At 42.2% G+C, this 21,838-nt stretch overlaps 2 protein-coding genes across 2 annotated transcripts; both read right to left on the reverse strand.

Annotated features, from left to right (window-relative positions):
• Positions 1-10,441: 10,441 nt before the first annotated feature.
• Positions 10,442-13,603, reverse strand: drd5a (dopamine receptor D5a). Its single transcript, XM_085776095.1, has one exon. The coding sequence runs from the start codon at positions 13,129-13,131 to the stop codon at positions 11,749-11,751; it is 1,383 nt and encodes a 460-aa protein (XP_085632221.1). The 5' UTR covers positions 13,132-13,603; the 3' UTR covers positions 10,442-11,748.
• A 2,271-nt stretch (positions 13,604-15,874) lies between these two features.
• On the reverse strand, positions 15,875-20,902 carry otop1 (otopetrin 1). The gene is made up of 6 exons (XM_085776104.1): positions 20,172-20,902; positions 19,746-19,882; positions 19,355-19,413; positions 19,010-19,140; positions 16,586-17,487; positions 15,875-16,388 (listed from the first exon to the last, which is right to left on the reverse strand). Exons 1-6 carry the CDS (start codon positions 20,554-20,556, stop codon positions 16,218-16,220), a joined length of 1,785 nt encoding a protein of 594 aa, XP_085632230.1. The 5' UTR covers positions 20,557-20,902; the 3' UTR covers positions 15,875-16,217.
• Positions 20,903-21,838: the final 936 nt, after the last annotated feature.

Genomic DNA, 21,838 nt, shown 5'->3' on the forward strand with positions numbered 1-21,838 from the left:
GAGCAATATCACATGAGAGGGAGTGATGCAACTATGACTTAATCACTGATGGTCAGTAGCTTCATCATCACAGCCTCAAGTGTGATATTGCTTCTATACCACAGGTCTACAAGCCCCATATAGTTAATAATAAGCAACAACAGATGATTATGTGTTTGATTATTTCATCATTCAACAACTGGACTGGTACTAGACTGTTGCTAAGCAATTTTTCTGACCTGACCTGCACACTTGTTACCTTGTCTAGACATTACCTCAGGTGTGCACTGATGTAACCAGGCTTCCTTCCCTCCCTTCATCCTCTTCTGACGACCATATATCATATACTTCAAGGAGATTCATCTTTGCAAAGTTTGTTACAATCTCATATAGATAATGACCACTAATGTGACTAATTAATTATTAATTACTAAAACACTTGTACTTGTATTTTAAAGTCCAGCTGCTTTCTACTCTGTCAGAGCTCATGGGATTTTATATTGATATTAAATATTAATTCTATTTTTGTATTAAATATTTATGCATTTCCTGGACCTAGCTTTAGCTTATTAGTACTTTTAGCAGCAAGTGTATGAATAAACATCCGTGGTTACCTGACTACCTGAAAGTAGTAGCAGGTGAACACTGCAGCCACACTGAATATTGTCTTCCTTCTCTCTCACCTGAAATTTCATATTTCTCAATCACCACTTTATCTCTTAGCAAACACAGACACGTATGTTTCCCTTCCCTCTCTCTCTCTCTCTCTCTCTCTCTCTCTCTCTCTCTCACACACACACACACACACACTCTAATATCCACTGCTGTGTCAGTTGACAGGTCTTGCAACTTGATACCTCGGTTTCAGAAGGCAACGTGGTGCTGGCCACCACCCACCTCCCGGTCACTGATAAAACGTGCCTCACTCCCCATGTCGTCACAGGTCAGCACCCATGGGACAGCGCATCACCGCGGATACAGTTACACCACCTCTACTCTCCATCCACTCCCACACCCTGCAGTGCTCCTACTTTAAACGATAAGACGCCGTGCTAAAGAGGCCCCTGCTTATTTTGTGTGAAAAAATGGTTCTCCAACAGACATTTAATTTGTTCTCTCTACATTGTTTCATGAAAAATACAGTAGAGGCTACTTTTTTTAGATGCTAGGTACAGTACGTCCTTGGAGGTCTTGCAATGACTTTCAGAACTGCACCTCTGATGTTGACATGTGGGAAAAACTCCACATTTCTTAGTATCTTCTTCCTTCTGAGACCAGCTTTGATTACTCTACAGATAGAATAGAATAGAATAGAATAGAATAGAATAGAATATACTTTATTAATCCTTTGCGGGAAATTCTTTCGTCACAGCACTCCAGTGTACAAAGGTGAAGAATATTATAGCAGAATAATACAATACAACAACGTAAAAATTACAAATTAAATATTACAAAAATTGCAAAGTTAAATATTACCAGAATTACAAAAGTTAAAAACTACAAGAATAAGATGAGTAGATGAGGAAAGAGGAAGAAAATCAAAGGGTATGTCCATCAACAGATGATCGCACAGTCATGATGACCATGTAAAGCTTATGTGAGATGATTAAAACATTCCCCTCTGATAGTTTACTTGAAGCCTTGAGGATATTATATTATATCTCTCCTTTCAAAACCAACAAACAACTGGGTCCTCATATAATCTAATATAATGCCATCAGGAAATGCTGCATGGATTGTCAGTGGATCAGAACTTGGTGGTAATTATCTAATCACTATAGGCAGCAGGGGAGACAGAATTTAATGTGATTATTAACCTCCCACATCTACGCTGCGTCGCTGCATGCTCGAATGTGTTGGTACCTGATACCACAATGATGTCATCAGTAGTGGTCTTATGGGATTGAATGGTAATTAACATCAGGAAAGTATCTCAGATTATAATTGCTTGCATGCAGACAGCATAAGCTGCAGACTAATGAGTCTGTTGATTATAATGCCGATCGCAACAGTCGGTGCCTGGATGGAGTTTGGTGAAGAGGATAATGGAGGTTTTTGACATGATAGCTGTTTCTGTGACCTCTCCATTCATCTCTGGAGGATGAGCTTAGGCATGTTTATCCTGTTATGATTCTGCATGATCGTTCTGGAGCAGCTGTGCAGCTGAGGTCCAGCACACAAACTGCAGGCTCAGTTGTAAGTGTCGGACTGAGACTCCCTCACAGACACTGAGAATGAAGGCAACGTGAAAAGCAGCATCTGTTCACCTCATCTCGTGGTCTGAACCCGAGACACATGAGTCTCCTTTTGAAGCTGTCAGAGATGCACTCACACAAATTTGCCACGCTCTTTGTTATCATCACTGTTTGACAAAAGCTTGGCAATCCAATCAAAGAACTGAATAATGAGCTAATGCCTTGTGATGGATTCAGTTTATTCAGCAGTGTTGATACCATCATAGCCAACCTGTTTCTGTTGAGCACGATAAGACTGAACAATAACCCATGTTTGCTGGATTGTGAACAGCTCGGCTCGATATGTGCGTTCCTGAAAATCTTATTGGAAATTCATGAGGTTTCTTAGTCAGCTTGAGAACTTAAAACACCGAGTGAAGTCATTTCCATTTGAGGCCATTGAGCACATTGAGAACCCCTGCTGGGCAGGATTCACACAGTATGAAAATTTAATGAAGGTTAGCGTACTATATCTGTCCCAGTAGCTGGTATAATAAACCATAAACTAATGATCTCAGTCTCAGAAGTTATATCAAGTGTGTCACTGAAAGTATTATAGCACTATGTAAATTTAAACTTCAATGAAAGAAGTACATTAATGTAATACAATCAATGGCCTAAAATCAGAAGCCCTCAAAATATTATTATATAAGATGATAAATATCCAGCTGACATTAATCACTTGAGTCATTGGGAGATCTGTGAAGAGACTACCATATTTTATACAGTCATCACAGTTAAGTGCAGCAGCATCTGTTAACACTATCATTTAAATTTCAATCAATGATCGGCTACAGTGTCCATTAAAATGTAAGCCTGCAACTTTGTCCTGAACTTTCTGTTCAGAGGAAAGGAGAGCTACTGTTTGCAGCCACTATACAGCATAATAAACCGGGGGGTGGACTGTGGTGGTGGGAGGAAAGTATTGACGTTAGTAGCCTAGAATAATTTTGGCAGAAGCAGAGGTCGTCTGATTAGGCGTTGCAGTGGGATTAATCTGTCGCTCTTACGTCATCGAAAATATCCGCACATAGATCAAGGTGGAAAGGTGAACGTTTCTCTTAAAGTAGCGGCAACAAAATTCATGTTTCATTCATGAGGATTAGATGCTGAATGACTTGGACCAACAGCAGCATGCAAGTGTTAGACAACAGCTAAAGCTACTAATAGGTGTTAATTAATAGACGAGTTACTGAAGATGAACTTGATATGAAGTGAGAAATTTCTCTCACCTATCCTTCAGGTTGACATAAGACAGGCTGTGTGGAACTTTCCATCTGCAATGCAGGGGTCCACACACCAACTGTTTCACTGGTGATCATGAGAAAGTTGCAACAGTGTCAGAGATCCATAGTAGTGGTAACCATGGTAACTAATTCCCACACCTGCCTGCATACATGGTAAGAAAGGAGGAGCAGAATGAGAGTAAATGACAATTAGAACTTGATGAAATTGTGGTTTCTCTGTCTAATCTGTCTGTGTGCACTGTCAACGTCATATCATGTGGCATCCCTAAACTCACCATGGAGCAAAGTTAGTTTACAGATGGTCAAATTGTGCAATTTGTCCTGTTAGAGACTGTATTGTATATGATGTTCACGTGTTACTGGGTTTATTGGGAGATATAAAACATACTGGTGTGATTATGACCATAATGGAGGAGAAGGAGTTCAGCTCCGGTCCAGTCTCACTATGTAATAGACAGAGTTGAACCAGACCATCTCATTCTCCCCATGAAAAGAATAGGGGAGTGGTTCAGTTGATGCACCAGTCACGGAGCGTTTAGACCTCAACTTGCAGGAGTTCAAACTTTAAATGCGTTTAGAGTTGTCTGCTGTGAACAGTTCACCTTACTCTCACTATGCGCACAACGTAACGTTGCCCTCATACTGCAACCGCAGGTAGTGAGTGAACTCAGTGTCTCTGTCTGCATCCTGATGAAAGTGCAGGTATCAGACCAACTGAAAACAACTACAACACAAAACATGTGGGGGAAAAAAAAACAGCCTCATGATGAATAATGATCATGCAACAACAATGTTTAATTGTAACTCACACTATATAAAATATTCGTGTAGTTTGGAGTCCTGCAAAATGTGCCAGAAATGAATCGTATTGGCTGTGGATCAGCTGATCATGCTCAGATAATCGGTGGTAATCCTTAATTAACATATTTAAAGCATCTTTAATTGATATTGTTACCATATTTATATTTTAATAAAAGTAATTTAAAAGAGTATTAAATATAACGTTATGATTTTTGGTTTACGCTTCTTATGGCTGAAGCCAAGTCAGAAATCTTTTTTTTTATATCAGGGGAAAGCCTAATTTATTAACTGCAGCCAAGCATATAATTACTCTGGAAATGACCATATTGCTACAAAGTCATTTTCTTCCACACAGAGCAGCTCTGCTTTCAGTCTCCTCAAAGACTCGGTCTCAGTCCTACACTAATAAATCAACTCTGCCCATCGTCACAGGAGGAAATCAAACCACTGACAGACAATGACTCCAATAGTCGTGCTCTGGAATAATAGATTTTATGATAATGAATCATCGTTCCTCATGGCAGTAATTGCTGCCATATTTGTCATTGTCTCATTTCAGGAATTTACTGTCATATTTGTGTGCTGTTAACCTGAACGGGATGACCTGTATGGCAGTGCCGGGTTGTTTCCAAGATGGCAGCTGATGGCAGTTGGGGTGAAGTTTCTCCTCGGAGTCCTTCAGGATACAGTTAAGCAGAGGTATCCCTCTTTCCTCTATTCATTCTTTATATTATTATGGAAAACTGCCATGTGGTTTTCTCTAATCCTCCCAGATTGTGTGATTTACTAGAAACATTTTTACATTTTGTTTAAAACTGATGAGACATTGATCAAAAGCTTATCGCTCAAAGTATACTCAGATTACATCATGGTAGAGAAATGTATTATCTAAACAACTGGTGTAAACAAAACAGAATCTAATTAACAGAGAGATGACCGGTCAGATCAAGTGTAATTTCCTGCAGAACAGCAATCCATTATCGCTGTCTGCTAGATGAGAGTGAGGAAAACCTGAGTCACTGAGCCACTGGAAGTTGATGACCTACAACTCTTTACAGATATTCAGACAGGGTGCATGATTGTCTCCTCTGCAGGAGCTTTCATTGGTGAGCGGGGAGCGTTATACACCCCATAGTAAATGGTTTCATCCTTCCTTTAAAACTCTTGCCTCATTGCCTTTGCTCTCATATTGGGTCTGTGTGGGTTATTCACCCAGCAGTCCTGCTAGTGAAACAATTCACTGACAAGCTATTAAGACATGCACACGTGGCTTGGCTTTGTTTACCAGTAAGTGTGTGTGTGTGTGTGTGTGTGTGTGTGTGTGTGTGTGTGTGTGTTGTGTGTGTGTGTGTGTGTGTGTGTGTGTGTGTGTGTGTGTGTGTGTGTGTGTGTGTGTGTGTGTGTGTGTGTGTGTGTGTGTGTGTGTGTGTGTGTGTGTGTTAATCTTATATAATAGAAAAGAGCAATAAAGATAGGAATACATTTCTGTGGCAGTATCAGAAGCAATTTTAGTTTGTCACGCTTTCTTTCCATTTCTCCTATAGTTATGACTTGTTATCACATTATCTCCTGCTGAGGATCTCATAATTATGACACGGTATGCCATTATTACAAGAAAGCTATCTCACAGCCATAAGATTTGTATCTCGTACTTGAAGATGTCAAGAAAACAATAAGTCAGTTTTTCATTGTTTTGTGATTGGTTACAGTGCAGCAGCATCCTCATGCAGTTCAGACTGTACTTCAGCAGAATAAACCCAGTAATTACTCATTACTGTAGAAACCAAAATTAATAAAGAAACATTTGTCATTGCTACCTATAGTACTTATAGTAAGCAATGCAATTCTGAAACCCAGTCGTGGGGTTGTTTACTCATGTTGCCAGACCACTGACCACTAACAAGGCAGATTAGTTGAGTTTCATGTAGTTAATATTGCTGTAAATACGGCAGGAGTAAAACTACCCTAATTGGCACTAATTGCCCCAAGGTGGTGCTATTTAAACCACCTTTATGTTTAAAGCTTGTATGGTCATTTTACTATCTCAATTAATCGACATCCTTTGTTGAGAAAATGAGAAACAGACTGTAATTTAGAAAAAAAAAAATTTTTTTTATTATTTATGTATTTTTCAGAGGCTCAGCCTGTTTGAGAGTTTTTCGAACGGCATTGGGTTAAAATGCACAGTGGACCAGTTGCCTTTTGGGAAAAGAGACACCAGTCTTTCTCTTCATTCAAGCTCACTGAAAGTAACTCAAAACCGCAGGCTGCGTCAGAGATAGGAAGCAGATGAGATGGCAGCGAGAGGTGAAAGAAAGAGTTTCAAAGAGCAAAACATTTGATCTTCAAAGCTGAACTGTTCTCATACAGATATGCAACAATGGTTTGGTGATCTGAGTGAAGTCTCTCCTTTTAACGATGCAAATCCAAAGGCTGCAGCCTTAGTGATACGTTTTTTTTTTTTTTGTCATGTCATTAAACATGCCTTCATTAAAATTTAGGTGTAATTGAAAGAAGAGTCGCAGTCTAAAGTGGAACATGTGGGTGTGTGTGATGAAGGAGGTGGCCAGATATTAATATTGGCTTATACTCAGACATATCTGATAAGGCAGGTCAAGCTCAATCTACTGTAATTAAAGTGGTTCATTTACTCAACACCCATGTCGCTATGATACGGTTAAAGTGGTGTCACTCAACATGTTCAACCTGCTCCTCTGACAGGTAAAGGAAACGTGAAGCTAAGCAGCGTCTCTAATTTTCCCCAGATGAACAAAAATCATTTGAAGATGAAGGAGGCAGGAAGCATGCTGTGACCTGAGAGAGATGGGAGTGTGTGTGTGTGTGTATGTGTGTGCGCGTGAGTGTGCATGCACACTGTATAGCGGAGTGAAGAGACAGAGAGGTTCAGAACAAATCTCTTTTAACAGAGTTTAAGTGTGTGCGTGCGCGTTTATGTGTGTGCGGGCGGAAAGAGAGTGATTTTGATGAATGTGTCCTGACGGATGGTGTAACCCCCCTAAGCCTGCCTCCACTTCCTCTTCAGCCCTCCTGTCATGGCTGGATATCGAGGTCAAACCACCTTTCATATCTGTTCCACACTGCAAGGACACAACACGAAGAACAAGTAAACACCTCTTCCCCTGGGAAACACTGCTGCTTTCTTATTTCTTACTCATTTCATCTAAGAAAACAAAAAAGAAATAGGAGAAAACTACAACATCGCCTCAGAGCATGCTTATATCTGCTGATTATAAATGCAGAAAATGAAAATATTTAGCAGCATTATTCTAGTTTTGTTTAATATGCATAAGCTCTAGCTACATGTAAACTCATGGCCTCTGTGAGATTTAATATTATACGCTCCCAACAAGGCCAACTTCTTAAAAATGCGGTGTCAAAGTGCTTCCTGTCCTTCAGGCTGGATAAAGATCACACCAGTGGCATCTGTGTTCTCCAGTTTAATCACAGTCTGGCGAGTTGTCGTTGAGATATCACCTACACTTCAGGTCTGACAGACGCAACCTGATCCACAGTCGGATCTCCTCCCGTCCCCTCCCATCTTTCATGGCAGTGTGGGGAAACACTGATCAGGACAAGGGCGGAGCGAGGTGTGAGGTGAATAACACTGATCCCCAGAGCCACAGTTAACAGGCTTTCGCCTCAATGTCGTTTAATCTAATTTCCTCGGCAGCTGTGCGACTTTCACCTTTGAGGAGGGAAAATAACAGATTGTCTTAATTTTTGGGGCAAAATATATCAAGAGAGAACAGCGATGCCATTTTGGGTTAAACACGACTAAATTAAATTTCCCTTGTTCAACTGCAAAATCAGAGTTATGTAATAAGGTTTATGCATTTTTAAATACAAATGGTTAGTAATGTCAAAAATGGCTTGTGTTGCTGTCTTTAAAAACTGTAGAGGATCCTGTGTGTTCATCGTGTGAAGTAACTTAGTACATTTACTTATACTAATATGTGATTGTGATTTGGAAACACTGAATACAATATGATGCAGTGTTGCAGATCATTGTGACCAATGTTATATTAAAGAATTAGGTTGAAATCATCTCTTAATTACAATTCAGAACTATTGCATGACATTTCTGCTGATCGTTTAACTCCATTCAACAGCTACAGTGACTTTTCAAATAAAGATTTTACATAAGGAAACCTTTAATGACCTAATAAAGTACTGTACATAAATATAGATTAAACTGTGCTAAGCATAAACACTACAACAGTATTGATGCTTACACACAAAGGCACTTTGACTGCTGTGGTACTTGAATATATTGCTGATAATGATAATAATTATGTACTTTTGCTCAAGTAGTAGTTTAAAGCAGAAGTAAGTGGTCCGGTCGTTTTCGCTAATGCTGCGTTCCAGGCAGGCTTTTGAAATCGTAAATTACAGCTTCAAGTCACAATTTACGACTTCGTAGCGTTTCAGGCAACCCACTCGTGTTTTCCCGACCTGTTTTACCGGTGAAAGTCACTATAACGGCCACTCGTAACTTCCGACCGGTGAACTCGTACCAGATCGAACTGGTACGACTTCACGGTCGGAAAAATACGAGTTTCCTTGAACGCACCATAACAGTCCTCGTCCCTACGTCGCCACATTCACGGCGTCCCTTGGCTGCACACACAGCCCTTCATGCCGTTCTCTCTCCTCATTGGATAAAAACTGTAGGATACGATAAATGTTTTCTCTTCGGCTCAGAGCAGAGCAGAGTGACTGACAGACCCGTGTTTCGGTCCAAACACTCTATGTAAGTGATTGCTGTCGGAAGATATAACTATTTAAGACTTATATTAACACAAATATATCACTTACTTCTGCTTTAATGCAGGAATTGGGGTATGTTTATGTTGTATATGCACTTGTACTTTAAAGACTCAGGATACATCATTCTTCTCTGCCTGTGTAAGATAAATGACAGTCAGCACATCAGGTGTTTAATAGGTTAATACAAAAACTTGCTTTCAGAAAAAAGTTTTTAAAATGCAAATTGAGTTGTTGCAGATAAACTATCTAGTTTTTCACGATGTACGTGGACATATTTGGGCAATAACTTCCTCCTGGTATGCAGATATAATGTAAATGCTTGTGGCATCTGAAACAATTGGGACAGACTTTACTTTTCTTTTGTCTAATGCCGCTGTAAAAATGCATATTTTTCCCCTCTCAGGCACAAAGCAAATTATTTATTCTATCTCTGCTCATATCAGATTCCCCAGGACATTGCACTCATCTTGAAAAAAAAATCAATTTGAGTCTGAGGATAAAGTAGCCATGATCCAGAAGTTCATTTTAGGTAAATGGGAGGATTTTAATCTATGGTTGGATCACCTCAAGTTGTGATATGTTTACTTAATTAGATTTTTATTCATTTTTTGACATATGAAAAGATGCACATTTTTGTCTGTTAACTCACATGTGCCAAGACCTATAATGGAAAGCAACACAGAGGGGATTTGCATTCAGTGGGTTTTGTTTTATGTTGGCAGAAAAGGCTGAGTTGACAGATGCTGTTGGCAGTTTAACAAAGTGTTATTACTGAGGTATTGTGTTTGCTCTGGTGTAAGTACTGGTGTAAGCGGATGGCTGTATGAAATAATGATACGAGTACAAAATAATAATTATAAAGTTAACTTGCCAACAATAGCCTCCACTGTGAAGGACAGAGCTGCGTGCTCGGGGTGTGTTTTGCTTCCATGTTTGCTCTGTTTTTTGTTTGTTTGTTGTTTTTTACTTTACGTGCATGTACGACAAACCTCTCGGCCTCTGCCAGAGGGAATGTTTCAGTTGTCTGAACCTCTGAAACACAGGTCAGACTTCCCCAGTGTGCTAGAGGAGCAGCCGCCTATAAGATGCTCGCCACGTACAACCACAGTCCCCTTTTAGAGTCCGCCGGGAAGCCCTGTTGCATGTCATCCCTCGCTCCCTTCTTCCAATATTTCCCATCACCCTCCGCTGTCAGTCTGCCTCTGACAAAAGGCGAAATGTCAAAAAATACATTTTTAAAAAGAACAAGTCAGAGGTGGACATGCATGAGAGCAAACCTGCTGCTTAGCGCGGCTGAAATGAAAATGAAACAGAAGGTGAAACATCCTTTTTCCGAAGTCAATTTGTGAGAGCTAATAATGTCACCTTGCAGGAAGATACCAGAGCACTCTGTTCCTCTCAGCATGACAGCATTTTATTAGACAAATGATGACACACTTCACTGTTTAAAGGACAGCAGTATACATTCAGATCAGGTCATCTGTACAGTACAAAGATTAGAGGTGTGGGAGAGGTGATGTATGACATCCAGTTGTGTTTTTTTTGGCCCAGAGGCCTCACATGTGTGTAGGCTTTCAGTAGCAACGATCCCCCTGGTTGACAAAATGCTGTGGCCTCATCGTTGGAGGTTATTGGTGAGCTCCTTGAAATCTTTGGTCGTTCCTTTTCTCAGATTGTGTGGTTTCTAAAGCAGGACTTGTTCTGTGAATTTGGCCTCAATAAGAAATGTATAACCACAGAGAAGAACAACAGATTTGAGCTTTAAAGTGACTGCTGATTCTACTCAAAATGATTTGATTTGGATTAGTGAAGCCAGTACGAAGAGGCTCACATTAATGTGTTTATAGCATTACATTTTGTGCTTTTACACCATGTTTTTTTTGCTCCATTAAAGCCTCCGGACATCTGAGCCTGGGTCAAACTGCTTAATAGTCCATGTGGTGCAGAGAGCAGGTGTGCTGAAGGAATCACTGGGGTGGGTACAGTGGGTAAACACTTTAATACTGCATTTGGCATCATGTAACTTAAGCTCCATACGTCACATTCCTTTCTTGTCTCGAAACTCTTCTTTGAATAAGCTATAAGGCGCTGAAATGACTGCATTTGAGTTAAAACTATCTTGATTGCACTGTCTGTAAGGCTGCCCTCCGGTGTCAGACTCAGTGGAAAGGCGGCACTGCACACACGTGAGGTTTATCAGCAGCAAAGTGTTTCCTTCATGAATCCTCAGAGTCTCTACAAACTTGTTCCCCTCCGAGTGGATGGACATGATGAGACGTGGACGCTCTGAGTAAAAAGCCTTTCCAGTAAACAACAGCTTCAACAACACTGAACCTTTGAACAAATGAACACAGACTTCACTTGTCATGTAAATAAACACCTACACGTCACTTTTTTTTTCTTTTTTTTTTCAGAACAGGACAACAACATCACATCTCATATATGACGAAAAAAGCAGAGGCAGGGTGGGCTGGTGGCTACAGAGACGTGTCCCCTGCTGAAGTGTCCAGGAGTAAAAGTCACTAGATCCCTCACCAGGAGCAGAGGTGCGTCGCTCAGTAGCTCAGTAGCTCAGACTGCCCTGGCCTGCTGGCTCCCTGTGGTGAGGAGCTTCTAGGAGGAGGGGGCTGATTTGAACGATGACATTTGTTATCAATACATCCAATTACGCACGGGGGTGGGGAGACACAGAGTTGGAGTCAGTGTAATCCATTGGGTGTGAACGGTGACATCCTGTCAAGGCTGATATCTGCCTCGCAGTCATCCAGGTCACAAACCGAGTCGGTGGCGTTTTCATTGTTGTGAGAAAACTGTGAAATCCTGTCAAAAGTCTCTTCGTGCTCGATACATTCAACCACATTGGGGATCATATTGACATAGGCGTTCGCGATTTCCTTGTGGATGAGGGTATCTTGGTTATATGAGACCAGCTCGTTGCTGATGTTAACAGTTTCCACCGGTGTGTTGGAGCAGAAGTTGCGGCAGCCCAGGAGGCTGGCGAAGGCCTTCCTGAACTCGGCGTTGAAGGCGTAGATGATGGGGTTCAGGGAGGAGTTGGTCCAGCCGAACCACACGAAAACGTCGAAGGTCGTCTCGCTGACGCACGGCAGACCCGCGTCCTGGTCTGTGGCGGGCCTGTCGCAGAACGGGACCATGCAGTTTAGGACGAAGAAGGGCAACCAGCAACACACAAAGACGCCCATAATCACCGACAGAGTTTTGAACACTTTAGTTTCCCGTTTGATCGACGTTTTCAAGGTGTTGTGATGTTGGCACTCTATTCTGTTGGTCCTGCAGCTTTGCGCGTGTTCAGCCGCTCTCTCCAGGGAGGCTATTCTTCTAATTTGTATTTGTGCAATCCGGTATATGCGGGTGTAGGTCACAATCATAATTGCCACGGGGATATAGAAACTTATCAAAGAGGAGGAAATAGCGTACTCTCTGCTCAGGCTGGAGTCGCAGTTTTCCTCCATCTGCCGACTCGTGGAAGAGTTGTGCGCCCCAGCCATGTCATCTGCGCTGGCTTTGTGCCAATTTAGCTGGACCGGGATGAATGAAATGAGCACAGACAACGTCCAAGTGATGCTTATCATAACAAAGGCAACTCGCTGGGTCATTTTCCTCTCGTAGCGGAAGGGGCTCGAGATGGCCCAGTATCTATCCACGCTGATGATGCAGAGGTTGAGGATGGAAGCGGTGGAGCACATAATGTCAAAAGCGACCCAGACGTTGCAGAAAGTCCCAAACGGCCAGTACCCCGCCACCTCTGCTACAGCTTTCCATGGCATCACCAGGATGGCCACGAATAAATCCGATAGAGCCAAGGAGACGATGAAAATGTTGGTGACTTTGGTCCGCAGGTGCCTAAAGCGCAGCACCGCGGCGCAAACCATGATGTTCCCTAAGAGGGTCCATAGGATGAGCAGGGACAGCAGACAGCCCGTCACCGTGCGCACCACCAAATCCTTGCTCCCGCCGCTCGTTGCCTCTGTTTCGGTGCTGTTCCACATAATCTCTCCAAGGGGTGCCGGCACAGAGTCAATCCCCTGCACCGATGAGAGATACTTGGCTGGGTTCTCCATGTGCCTGTTTAAGTAAAACTGCAGTCCATTGCTCCGTGCGCTGGGACGGGCGCAGTTATCAGCCACTCACCGCATAGTCCCCATTGACCTGCTCCGCTGCCAGCCTGATGAGAAGTGCAAAACAGTCGGGAGGAGAGAAGTGAGCGCATCAAAACCGAACCAAGCGATGTACTACTGACTGCGCTGAGGGGCTGAAACGCAGCAGGCAGTGGCGAGCGCATGTTGCAGCCTGGCCGGTCCGGTTGTCTGACCTGGCTGCGTCTGTGAATCTCTCAGTCCAAGATATGCTGAGCGCGGTGTGGGTGAGGAGGGAGTCCCTACAGCCTAACACACACTAACCTAACCAGCGCTGGGCGCATACACCCTCACGCCTCCTTTGTGCGTTGTTGTTACGCACAACAGTGCACTACTCCAGGATAGGGGTGTGAGAAAGCCCTCACCATCTTGAAGGTGTTTGTTGGTGGAAACTCCAAATTGCGCAATTACAAACTAATTCTGTCGAGATCTTTCTTCCAATTGTGGATTATTTATGCTCTGATGCGCATCACACAGTAGTGCAGTCACAGGAGTGGCAATATAATTTGCAGGATTAAAGTGTGTGAGGAATATACTATGAAAAATATTCATGAAAAACCACTTTATTGTGTTTTGTATTCAGGCTGTAGATAGAACCAGCCAGGTAACATATTGGTTATATGTAATGTAATTTATATAAGCGGCTTTACTATAACTGTCAATAGAAATGAGCCTCACACAGTCTGGTGCTGTCCATGGTGCTGAAACAGTAGTCAGCCTGGTGCGTGCGTCTTAATGTAAACTGGGTCTTTTCACATCTCTTTCAGGGTGTCACTGAGCAGTGGTGGTTGTTTGCCCCGTGACGACCGCCGAGTGGAGGTCAGAGCTCGCGCACCTCACTGAGTTGCTTGAACAGGTGAGTCACATTCACACTCTCGGCGGGCATGGTGAGCCAGGAGCTCCGCGCGCGCTGCGCGTCATCCTATGTCTGTGCAACAACAGCAGCAGCAGCAGCAGCAGAAGCGCCGTTTCCGGCTTTGAAACGTCACGGATATTTTTGGATGTGTCTGCGTGCCTGTCAAATCGTTCTGACACTACGTCAAAATAATCCTCCGACGCCGATGCCAAACTCTCTGGAGTCGGCTAACCTATAATCTGTGGATGTCATGTCAGGAGGCAACCTGTGTCCGGCTCAACATTCCCTTAAGATGTTACTACAGCTGTTAACATAGCTGATAGATTAATATGCTAAGATCAAAAGAATCCTATTATGGATCTAAAATGCTCATATGTGGAATATTGTCGTTGCATTTAAGTTGCACACCTGCGTCTTTGTGTGAACTGGTGCTGTTTTATGTAGGTCGCCAACTTTCTTTTAATTCAACTGCTTCTTGGTGTCTCTATTGTTCCTTTACTTAAAAAAAAATGGCACAATAATTCATTCTGTAGTCTCATATAGCAAGACACTTAAAAGTGTCCTATCAATCTCAAAAAACATAATTACGTGGCGCCATCGTGTGGCGCAAAGGCGTACTACAAATTCAGCTTGCGATGAATTCAGTAGGAAACCATGAGGAAGATATCGCAGTTAAAAAAAATAAATGATGCGACAGGTGTTGTATATGAAAAAAGAAAACTATTCTTTATTTCAACAGGCAAAAGATATACATTCATCACTATTGTACACATCATTTCATATGAGCACCATTTCATTAGAATTTAGCAAAATTGTATCACAGTTTCTGAATGATTTTGATCAGTGTGGCAGTATTTACAGATCATTAACAGTTATTTTACAGTCAACACCTAACCAAAAAAAAAAAAAAAGGATCTTACCACAACTTGGCACATAGTGAGATTACATACAGCGGATAGCACCAGGTTGAGAACTCGCTGGACATCTGACTGAGATTACATATTGATTTGACATAGAATTGTACAGTACGTCTAGACAGTATATCTGAGCTCTATATCAAGAACAAACAAGTGATATCACAGACTGGGTTGGTTTTGTTTTTACTGCTGATTCTTTAGATGTAAACATACGATCTTCAGGGTAGCAGTTGTGATAATGGCAGCATGTTCCTGGAAAATCCTAGAACTATTGACACAAGATTCCCACTTTGTCACTGTGACGTTCCTTTTCATGTTACCATACATTGAAAAAAAAATGTTTAAGGTAAATTTGCCATCTGGCCATGTACTTCTCGATATATTGCGGATACAGATCACAGGACTCTAAGTAGTAGTAGTAAATAGAAAACCGTGGCACCCAGTAACATAATTTCATCATAACTCGCTTCACCTCAAGAGAACTGAAAATCAATATGACTGATGAACCTTAAATGACTTCTGAGAACTATTTTCCAACTCATTAAGATTACTCAAAATTTAGTGCTATTCTAAGATTGTCACTATCCTTGTAGCTAAAGTTTTGCACAACATCCATTAAAAATGTTTAACTACTAAGTAAAGTAAATGAGAACCTCATCCATATAGAGTATGCACATTTTAAATGCAGGTAAAATATGGGTTTAGTTGTACACCAATGCATTTGTGGCTTTGTGAGATACAGTACTAGTACCTTTTTAGAGCACATGAGAGTAACATTTATTCAGTGGCTTGACTTGAATTTTCAGATATGAAAATCAAGTGAGTAGTCTAAACCAGCAGTAACCAATATGAAACAGTGCAAAATGTGTCAGATACATCAGACATTTTGCATAATGCACCAGTGAGAAAACCCTACTAAAACGTGACTATAAAACAAGAAGCACAGAGAGCCCTTTTTAATCCTTGAAATCAAAGGTTCTGCTTTGTTCATCAAGGTCCTCGTGTTACACGAGGTAATTCTTCAAGGAACGCAGGCTAATAGGTTTGTTTCCTCTGTAATCCCCACACTCAAGGATCTACATTTTGTTTGTCTCCATGGCTTGCTGTCAGGTCTGCTGGAGTGTGACCCAGACTGCCTCCTGAACGGTTGACCTGCGCTATGAGACTGTCTCTGGAAGCCGGTGGTGACAAGTGTTCTTGTGCATATCATCTGGCATTGTCAGTCATCTGCTATTTTGTCAGACCCGACGGAAAACCTCGAAGAGGGAGGCGACTGAGTGCATGCGGTAGAATAGGTTCATAGGAATGGCAAAATTGAGAATTGTTGTCCATATGCTGAAGCCAAATGTCTCCTGTTCCAAACCGTTGTCATACTGTGGCCGGCAGCCAAAAGCAGGAAGGATCCATAGCTGAAAGACAGATTGGAATGAGATTAATTACACATACATTCGCTTATTTGCAGCAGATTTACATATGATCACATAATAGAGTTATTTCACCTCATGCATTTGTAAATAGTTGTCATGTAATTATCCAGTGGATTTGGATTCTCCATTTTAAATGCTTAGATTGAGCCTTGCTTAATTAAATTAATTTAAATACTCACCGAAATGTTGCACATGATCAGGAAGACGGCGATGTTCTTCAGGATTTGCCTTTTTATATTCGGAGGCTCATCCACTTTGTTTCCCACAGGCAGGGGCACCTCCGATGGTTTCCTTGGACACCTGTAGACCTGACCGCTCTCCTCCTGTTCGTTCTCCATGGTGACACAGGGCCTGTCCGGAGTCTCATAGGCTCGGTTGATGATGCCGTTGTACGGCGGGGCTAAGGAAGAAGTCACTGAGAAGATTTCTGGAGCAGATGGTAATTCTGGGTCCTCCCTTTCTCCTCCCTCCTGGCGGTAAAGAGATTCTACGATGAAGAGGTTCTGCAAGTACTTCTCCAACACAATTAGCAGAGAGTAGATGAAGTTGGTCCAGAGGTAAGGAGGGCTTCTGTTGGCACTTAACACAGCCACTATGCTGCACCAGGACATGAGCCAGGAGCCAGTAGAGGATCCAAACAGCAGCTCCGTGTCCAGCTGTCTCGACGGGTTCTTGGAAGTGTCCAGTGGCATATGGTCTGCTCGGTATATGAGTAGACCTGAGGCACCGGCAAAGCACATGAACACCAGCATGACGATGCCGTAAATGTAGAACATAGAAATGGCTGACTGTCGTGTTTGAAGCGACTCCACGTGGGTGATGTAGACCACCAGGATCCCAATAGTGCTGGCCAGAGCAAGTAGACCCATGAGAGGGCCCAAAGACAGGCCCTCGGTTTTGGTAGCTGCCCTTTTCCGGTTCATAGAAAGGTCAATGGTCCGTCCGATGTTCTTCCACATGACGAAGAGCATGGCAGAGACAAAGATGTGGTACTCGATGTTGAAGGGATAGAGATAGTAGAGGCTGCTGGTGAACATGGAGCAAGTGCTGGTGGTGCAGTTACAAAGAGGCTCTGAGTGCGCTGTAAAACACAAAAACAAATGCAAACGCATGAGATTTGAGATATAGCAGAAATAGATCGCTACAAAACAACATCAACAAAAACAGTCATGCAGAAGATTTATTAGTGCATTCTGTCAACTTTTTAAATATTATGGTTATTATGTCACTTATGTCCGATTTCAATTAATCTTAATATTGTATCTGTTCCCACTTTACCTGCCCAGGGACTACAGGCGGAAATTAGCAATTGTTGCTATAACCTGGCTCAAAGCATCTCTTCTTATTTTACAAGATTAATGTCTTTTGTGCATTGTCCCTGTTTTAAATAAATAAATTCATTCATTCAAGAAGACGTCAAATTATCCAATTATTTATAAGGAAAAAATAAAATCAGAGGGTTAGCTGAAAAAGAAAAGTTATATACCAATTGAAGTCTCACCCCTAACGTCTACACTAATACACTCAATGATTTGGAATATATTCGGCCATATGCACCTTTGAGTGGAAGGCAGAAACTATTTCCTATTTATTTTTTACAGGACATATTCATGCTGTGGATGTCATTGAGTTTGTGCAGTTTTCTGCAGATCAAGATAATATTCTGTATCTGGTGGAATAAAACATTGGATTTGCATTACATACAGAGTTGTATAGAGCACCAGAAATAACATAATTCATAATTCATTCATCATCATAATTGCATTATAATTGCATGATTTTACACAACTGGTAAAAAAAAATGTTAGACCACAAAAAAGTAAATCTCTTCTTTAGAATATAATCAGTTCAACTAAGTGCCAGTCTAATTTTGAATGTTTTTACATTTATGGTAAAACTTCAATCATTATTTTAAGTGCAGTGTAACTTTACAGTTTGCATCATGCTATATTCTACTGATTTGGATTTTAAATTTTACTCACTACAGACTCGCAAGCGCTGAGCATCTTAGACACTGACGACAATACACTTTTTATACTTGTAAAGCCCACCCCAACATATGATAGTGACGCTGTTGCCCTCTAGAGATTATCTCAACAAAACCCTGTCATGTGCCCCCTCTCAACCCCTCCAACCCCCCCACGGGCCACTACTATGGTCCTGCACCCTTTAATTAAAACAGGAACAACAGTCAGGGTGCAGCCAGCCTCACAGTCAGCCGGATATGAGGAGGAGCAGCTGAACCCCCCAACCCTCGGCTTAGATGTATCAGTTACTGTAATTGCAGCACCCTTGGGAGAACGAAGCCTGGGGACAAAGCCGTCTGAGGTCAAGCGGGGGGTTGCCAAGGAGGGTGGTGGTGGCTGAAGTGTGGGGAAAAGGCTGGGGAGGGGGCCTCAGTGCTAGCAACACTGTGTCTCCTGAAACCTAATAGAGAGACGTTCGACACAAACAAGACTCGCTGGGCCTGCTGGGCTAACCTCCCTACCCCTCACAGACCCTCCTCTCCTTCCCTTTACTTTCATCCATTGAAGTGAGATCTCAAGTGGACTATTGTACCTTTCTTCTAGGTACAAGCCAGCAATCGACCCCTTGGCCCTTACCTATGGTGAGGTTTCCGTATCCCAGGGCAGAGAGTCTTCTCATGTGATTGTTCAAGAAGTGCTCGGCCTCTGACATCACACCGTTGCACCACAGGAGGAGGTTGGTAAAAACTGCATGGATCACACCAAATCTGGAGAAAACAAACAGTTGAAAACAAGATTGAGAACAAGGATGGCCCATCATCTACCATATGTGACAGTGTTATGATACAGTCCTTTTACATTTTGTACATTGAGACATTTCATGACTCTAATAAGAGTGGGGTTTTTTTAGGTTTAGGCTATGGCAAAAAGATATGACAACAACTAAGGTGGACAAATTATAATATCAGAAATTTCACGTACCTCTCAAATGTTTCAAAGCTCTTGATGACGTCCTTGATGTGAAACCAAAGGAAATGCACCTGAACACCAAAAATACAACACAGAGCATTTAATATAGGCAGGATAAAACATTATCCAAATTAAGATAATTAAAACACACTTTATAAACAGAAAAAATCAACTTGAGTAGTATTTAAGTCCATTTACCAGCAGGATTTCCCTTGTTACACTCACATAACATGGACAAAGATAGGATTATATTGTTGCAGCAACTCTGTACGCTCAACAACAAAGAGCACATTATTCAAAGACCTACCTGGTTAAGTTGTGCTCGGAAAAAAAAAAGACACAGTGTCTAACGCTGCTGAAAGATTATCACCTTATTGAAATGAAAGTGGGGTTGTAAACTTGCCTGTGCAATGGTGTGAGTTGCATGGATGACAGGATATACCCCGAGCACAGCCGACACACAAGACTGATAGCCAACATAATACCCGATTCGGAAAGCATCCATGATCAGGGAGAGGAGTGCAAGTAGAGTCAAACCACCTACAGAGAAAACAGAAAGGTTAAGTTAGTGTATTGGCAAGAATACTACAACAATAAATACAAAAAACAAATGTAAATAAATACATTCAGATGGTAAAACAGAGTCTGTTTTACTTTTTTTTTGTTGAGAAGTTTGGCTTCACATGTCAAACACAAACACTTAAATCCAAAGCTTTGGGGTGGCTGCATGCAGGCTGAAATACACAGTAATCACCAAACACACTGACAAGAAAAAGAAAATCACTGACAAGAGTTAAATCAATCAACCATTACAATCTTACAAACTGACCTCTTATCCAGCATGTGGTGGCTTGGACATCTTTCTCAGTCCGCGCGTTCTTCTGTCTGTCCCGCACCAGGATGTACCACATCATCCAGATCAGCTGGAGGATCATGAGACAGGTGACAAAGGACAGCAGATGTTCTTCTTTGACCAGGGAGTCGTGGTGAGCCGTGGCCAACATCAGCGCAGCCCCGATCAGCAGCAAGTTGGTCCCGTACTGACCGCTCAGCATCTCTGCGTTCTTCCTCGGGTAGTCCCCGGACAGATTGAGTTTTAATTTGGTGAAAATCTTCTTGTCGTGCTCGGAGCTGGACGACGAGGACGAGCTGTGACAGTACTTGTTCAGACACATGATATCCAGGCCGCTGTGTTCCACCATGGTGGGAGACATGTATGATGAAAGTCGCAGAACCGAGAGGAGAGTCGAGTCGCAAAGTCGCACGCTATAAGTGCACTTTGGGGAAGCCTGGTGCGTAACCTGTTGCAGCGAGGTGGGGATTCAGATGGAGAGGTACCGTGCCAAACATGCTCATTCAATCTTCAAGGTTCGGCTCAGTGGTCACGCATGGTCTCAATGTCCAGCCTCGCCGAGGATGGACTTGATAGATGCCAATGTCATCTTGAAACCCTGAAACTGAAATATTTGGCGCTGAGTCACTGAAAATGGGAGATTGCGTTTCAGTCTTTGGTGATCCCAGACCCCCGTCTTCTTGAAACACCCATATGTTTCAGAGAAACCACTGCGCTTGCCGTGCCAACCATTCACCGCCTAAAAATGCAAAAAAAAAAAAAAAAAAAAAAAAAACTACTCACACACACTGAGCGCTGAATTATCCACAATAACAGAAAAAAACGAGCTTTGCCCAAAAGCACCTCTTCGGGGCAGCTGGCAGCCAGTCTGTCCAAGTCTGCTGAAATCCTTTCAGGGCGGCTATCGGATGTTACGGCCTATATGACATGAAAATGAAGATGGCATTTCACAAACCTGCGATTTTTAAAGGCTGGAGGCAAGTGACCTGTCCTGGCTTAATGCTCTTCAAATCCAAGTGCCACCTCCGCAAACTAATTTGTCTCCACACTGCTGGTGGAGATATGGTTGTTTGCTTTGAGGTTGGTGGAAAAAAAAGAAGAAGAATCAGATTTCAGTGGTCAAATTCACAATGGCTTTTTGTGAATGGATGTCAAGAAGGAGAAGTTTGATACTGCTCCAGCACAGAGCTCTCCTGGATATGACCAAAGCAGCCTTTGGTACAATTTAAATATCCTGGGACGGATCCACGCAATCAGCATGACAATAGAAACTCTGCTGACACAGATTCACAGGTGATTGGTGTGATAGGAATACATCAGTGGGTGCTATTAATCACCGTTTAATCATTTAACCATCATTTAACCATGCATTTCCTTCAAAAAGAAACACGGCTCATCTTTAAAGAACTTATAACTGATTAAAATGAAGAAGAAAAAAAACAATTAAGGAAACTGATAGGCTAAGTGCATTGTGGCTTCACAATAGTGCCTATTCTGCGTTGGGAGTCTCCTCAGTCCCTCGGGACCTCTGAGTCAGCCCTGACAAGCTGCTAGCACCAAAACACGCATTTTTAAAAGCATCGATAAGCCTTTGGAGAACATAGGAAGAGGGATATCAAATCAAAATCAAATCAAAAAACTTT

The sequence above is a fragment of the Trachurus japonicus genome, chromosome 5 (genome assembly GCF_045865225.1).
Source record: "Trachurus japonicus isolate A0001 chromosome 5, Traja_1.0".
Classification (NCBI taxonomy): domain Eukaryota; kingdom Metazoa; phylum Chordata; class Actinopteri; order Carangiformes; family Carangidae; genus Trachurus; species Trachurus japonicus.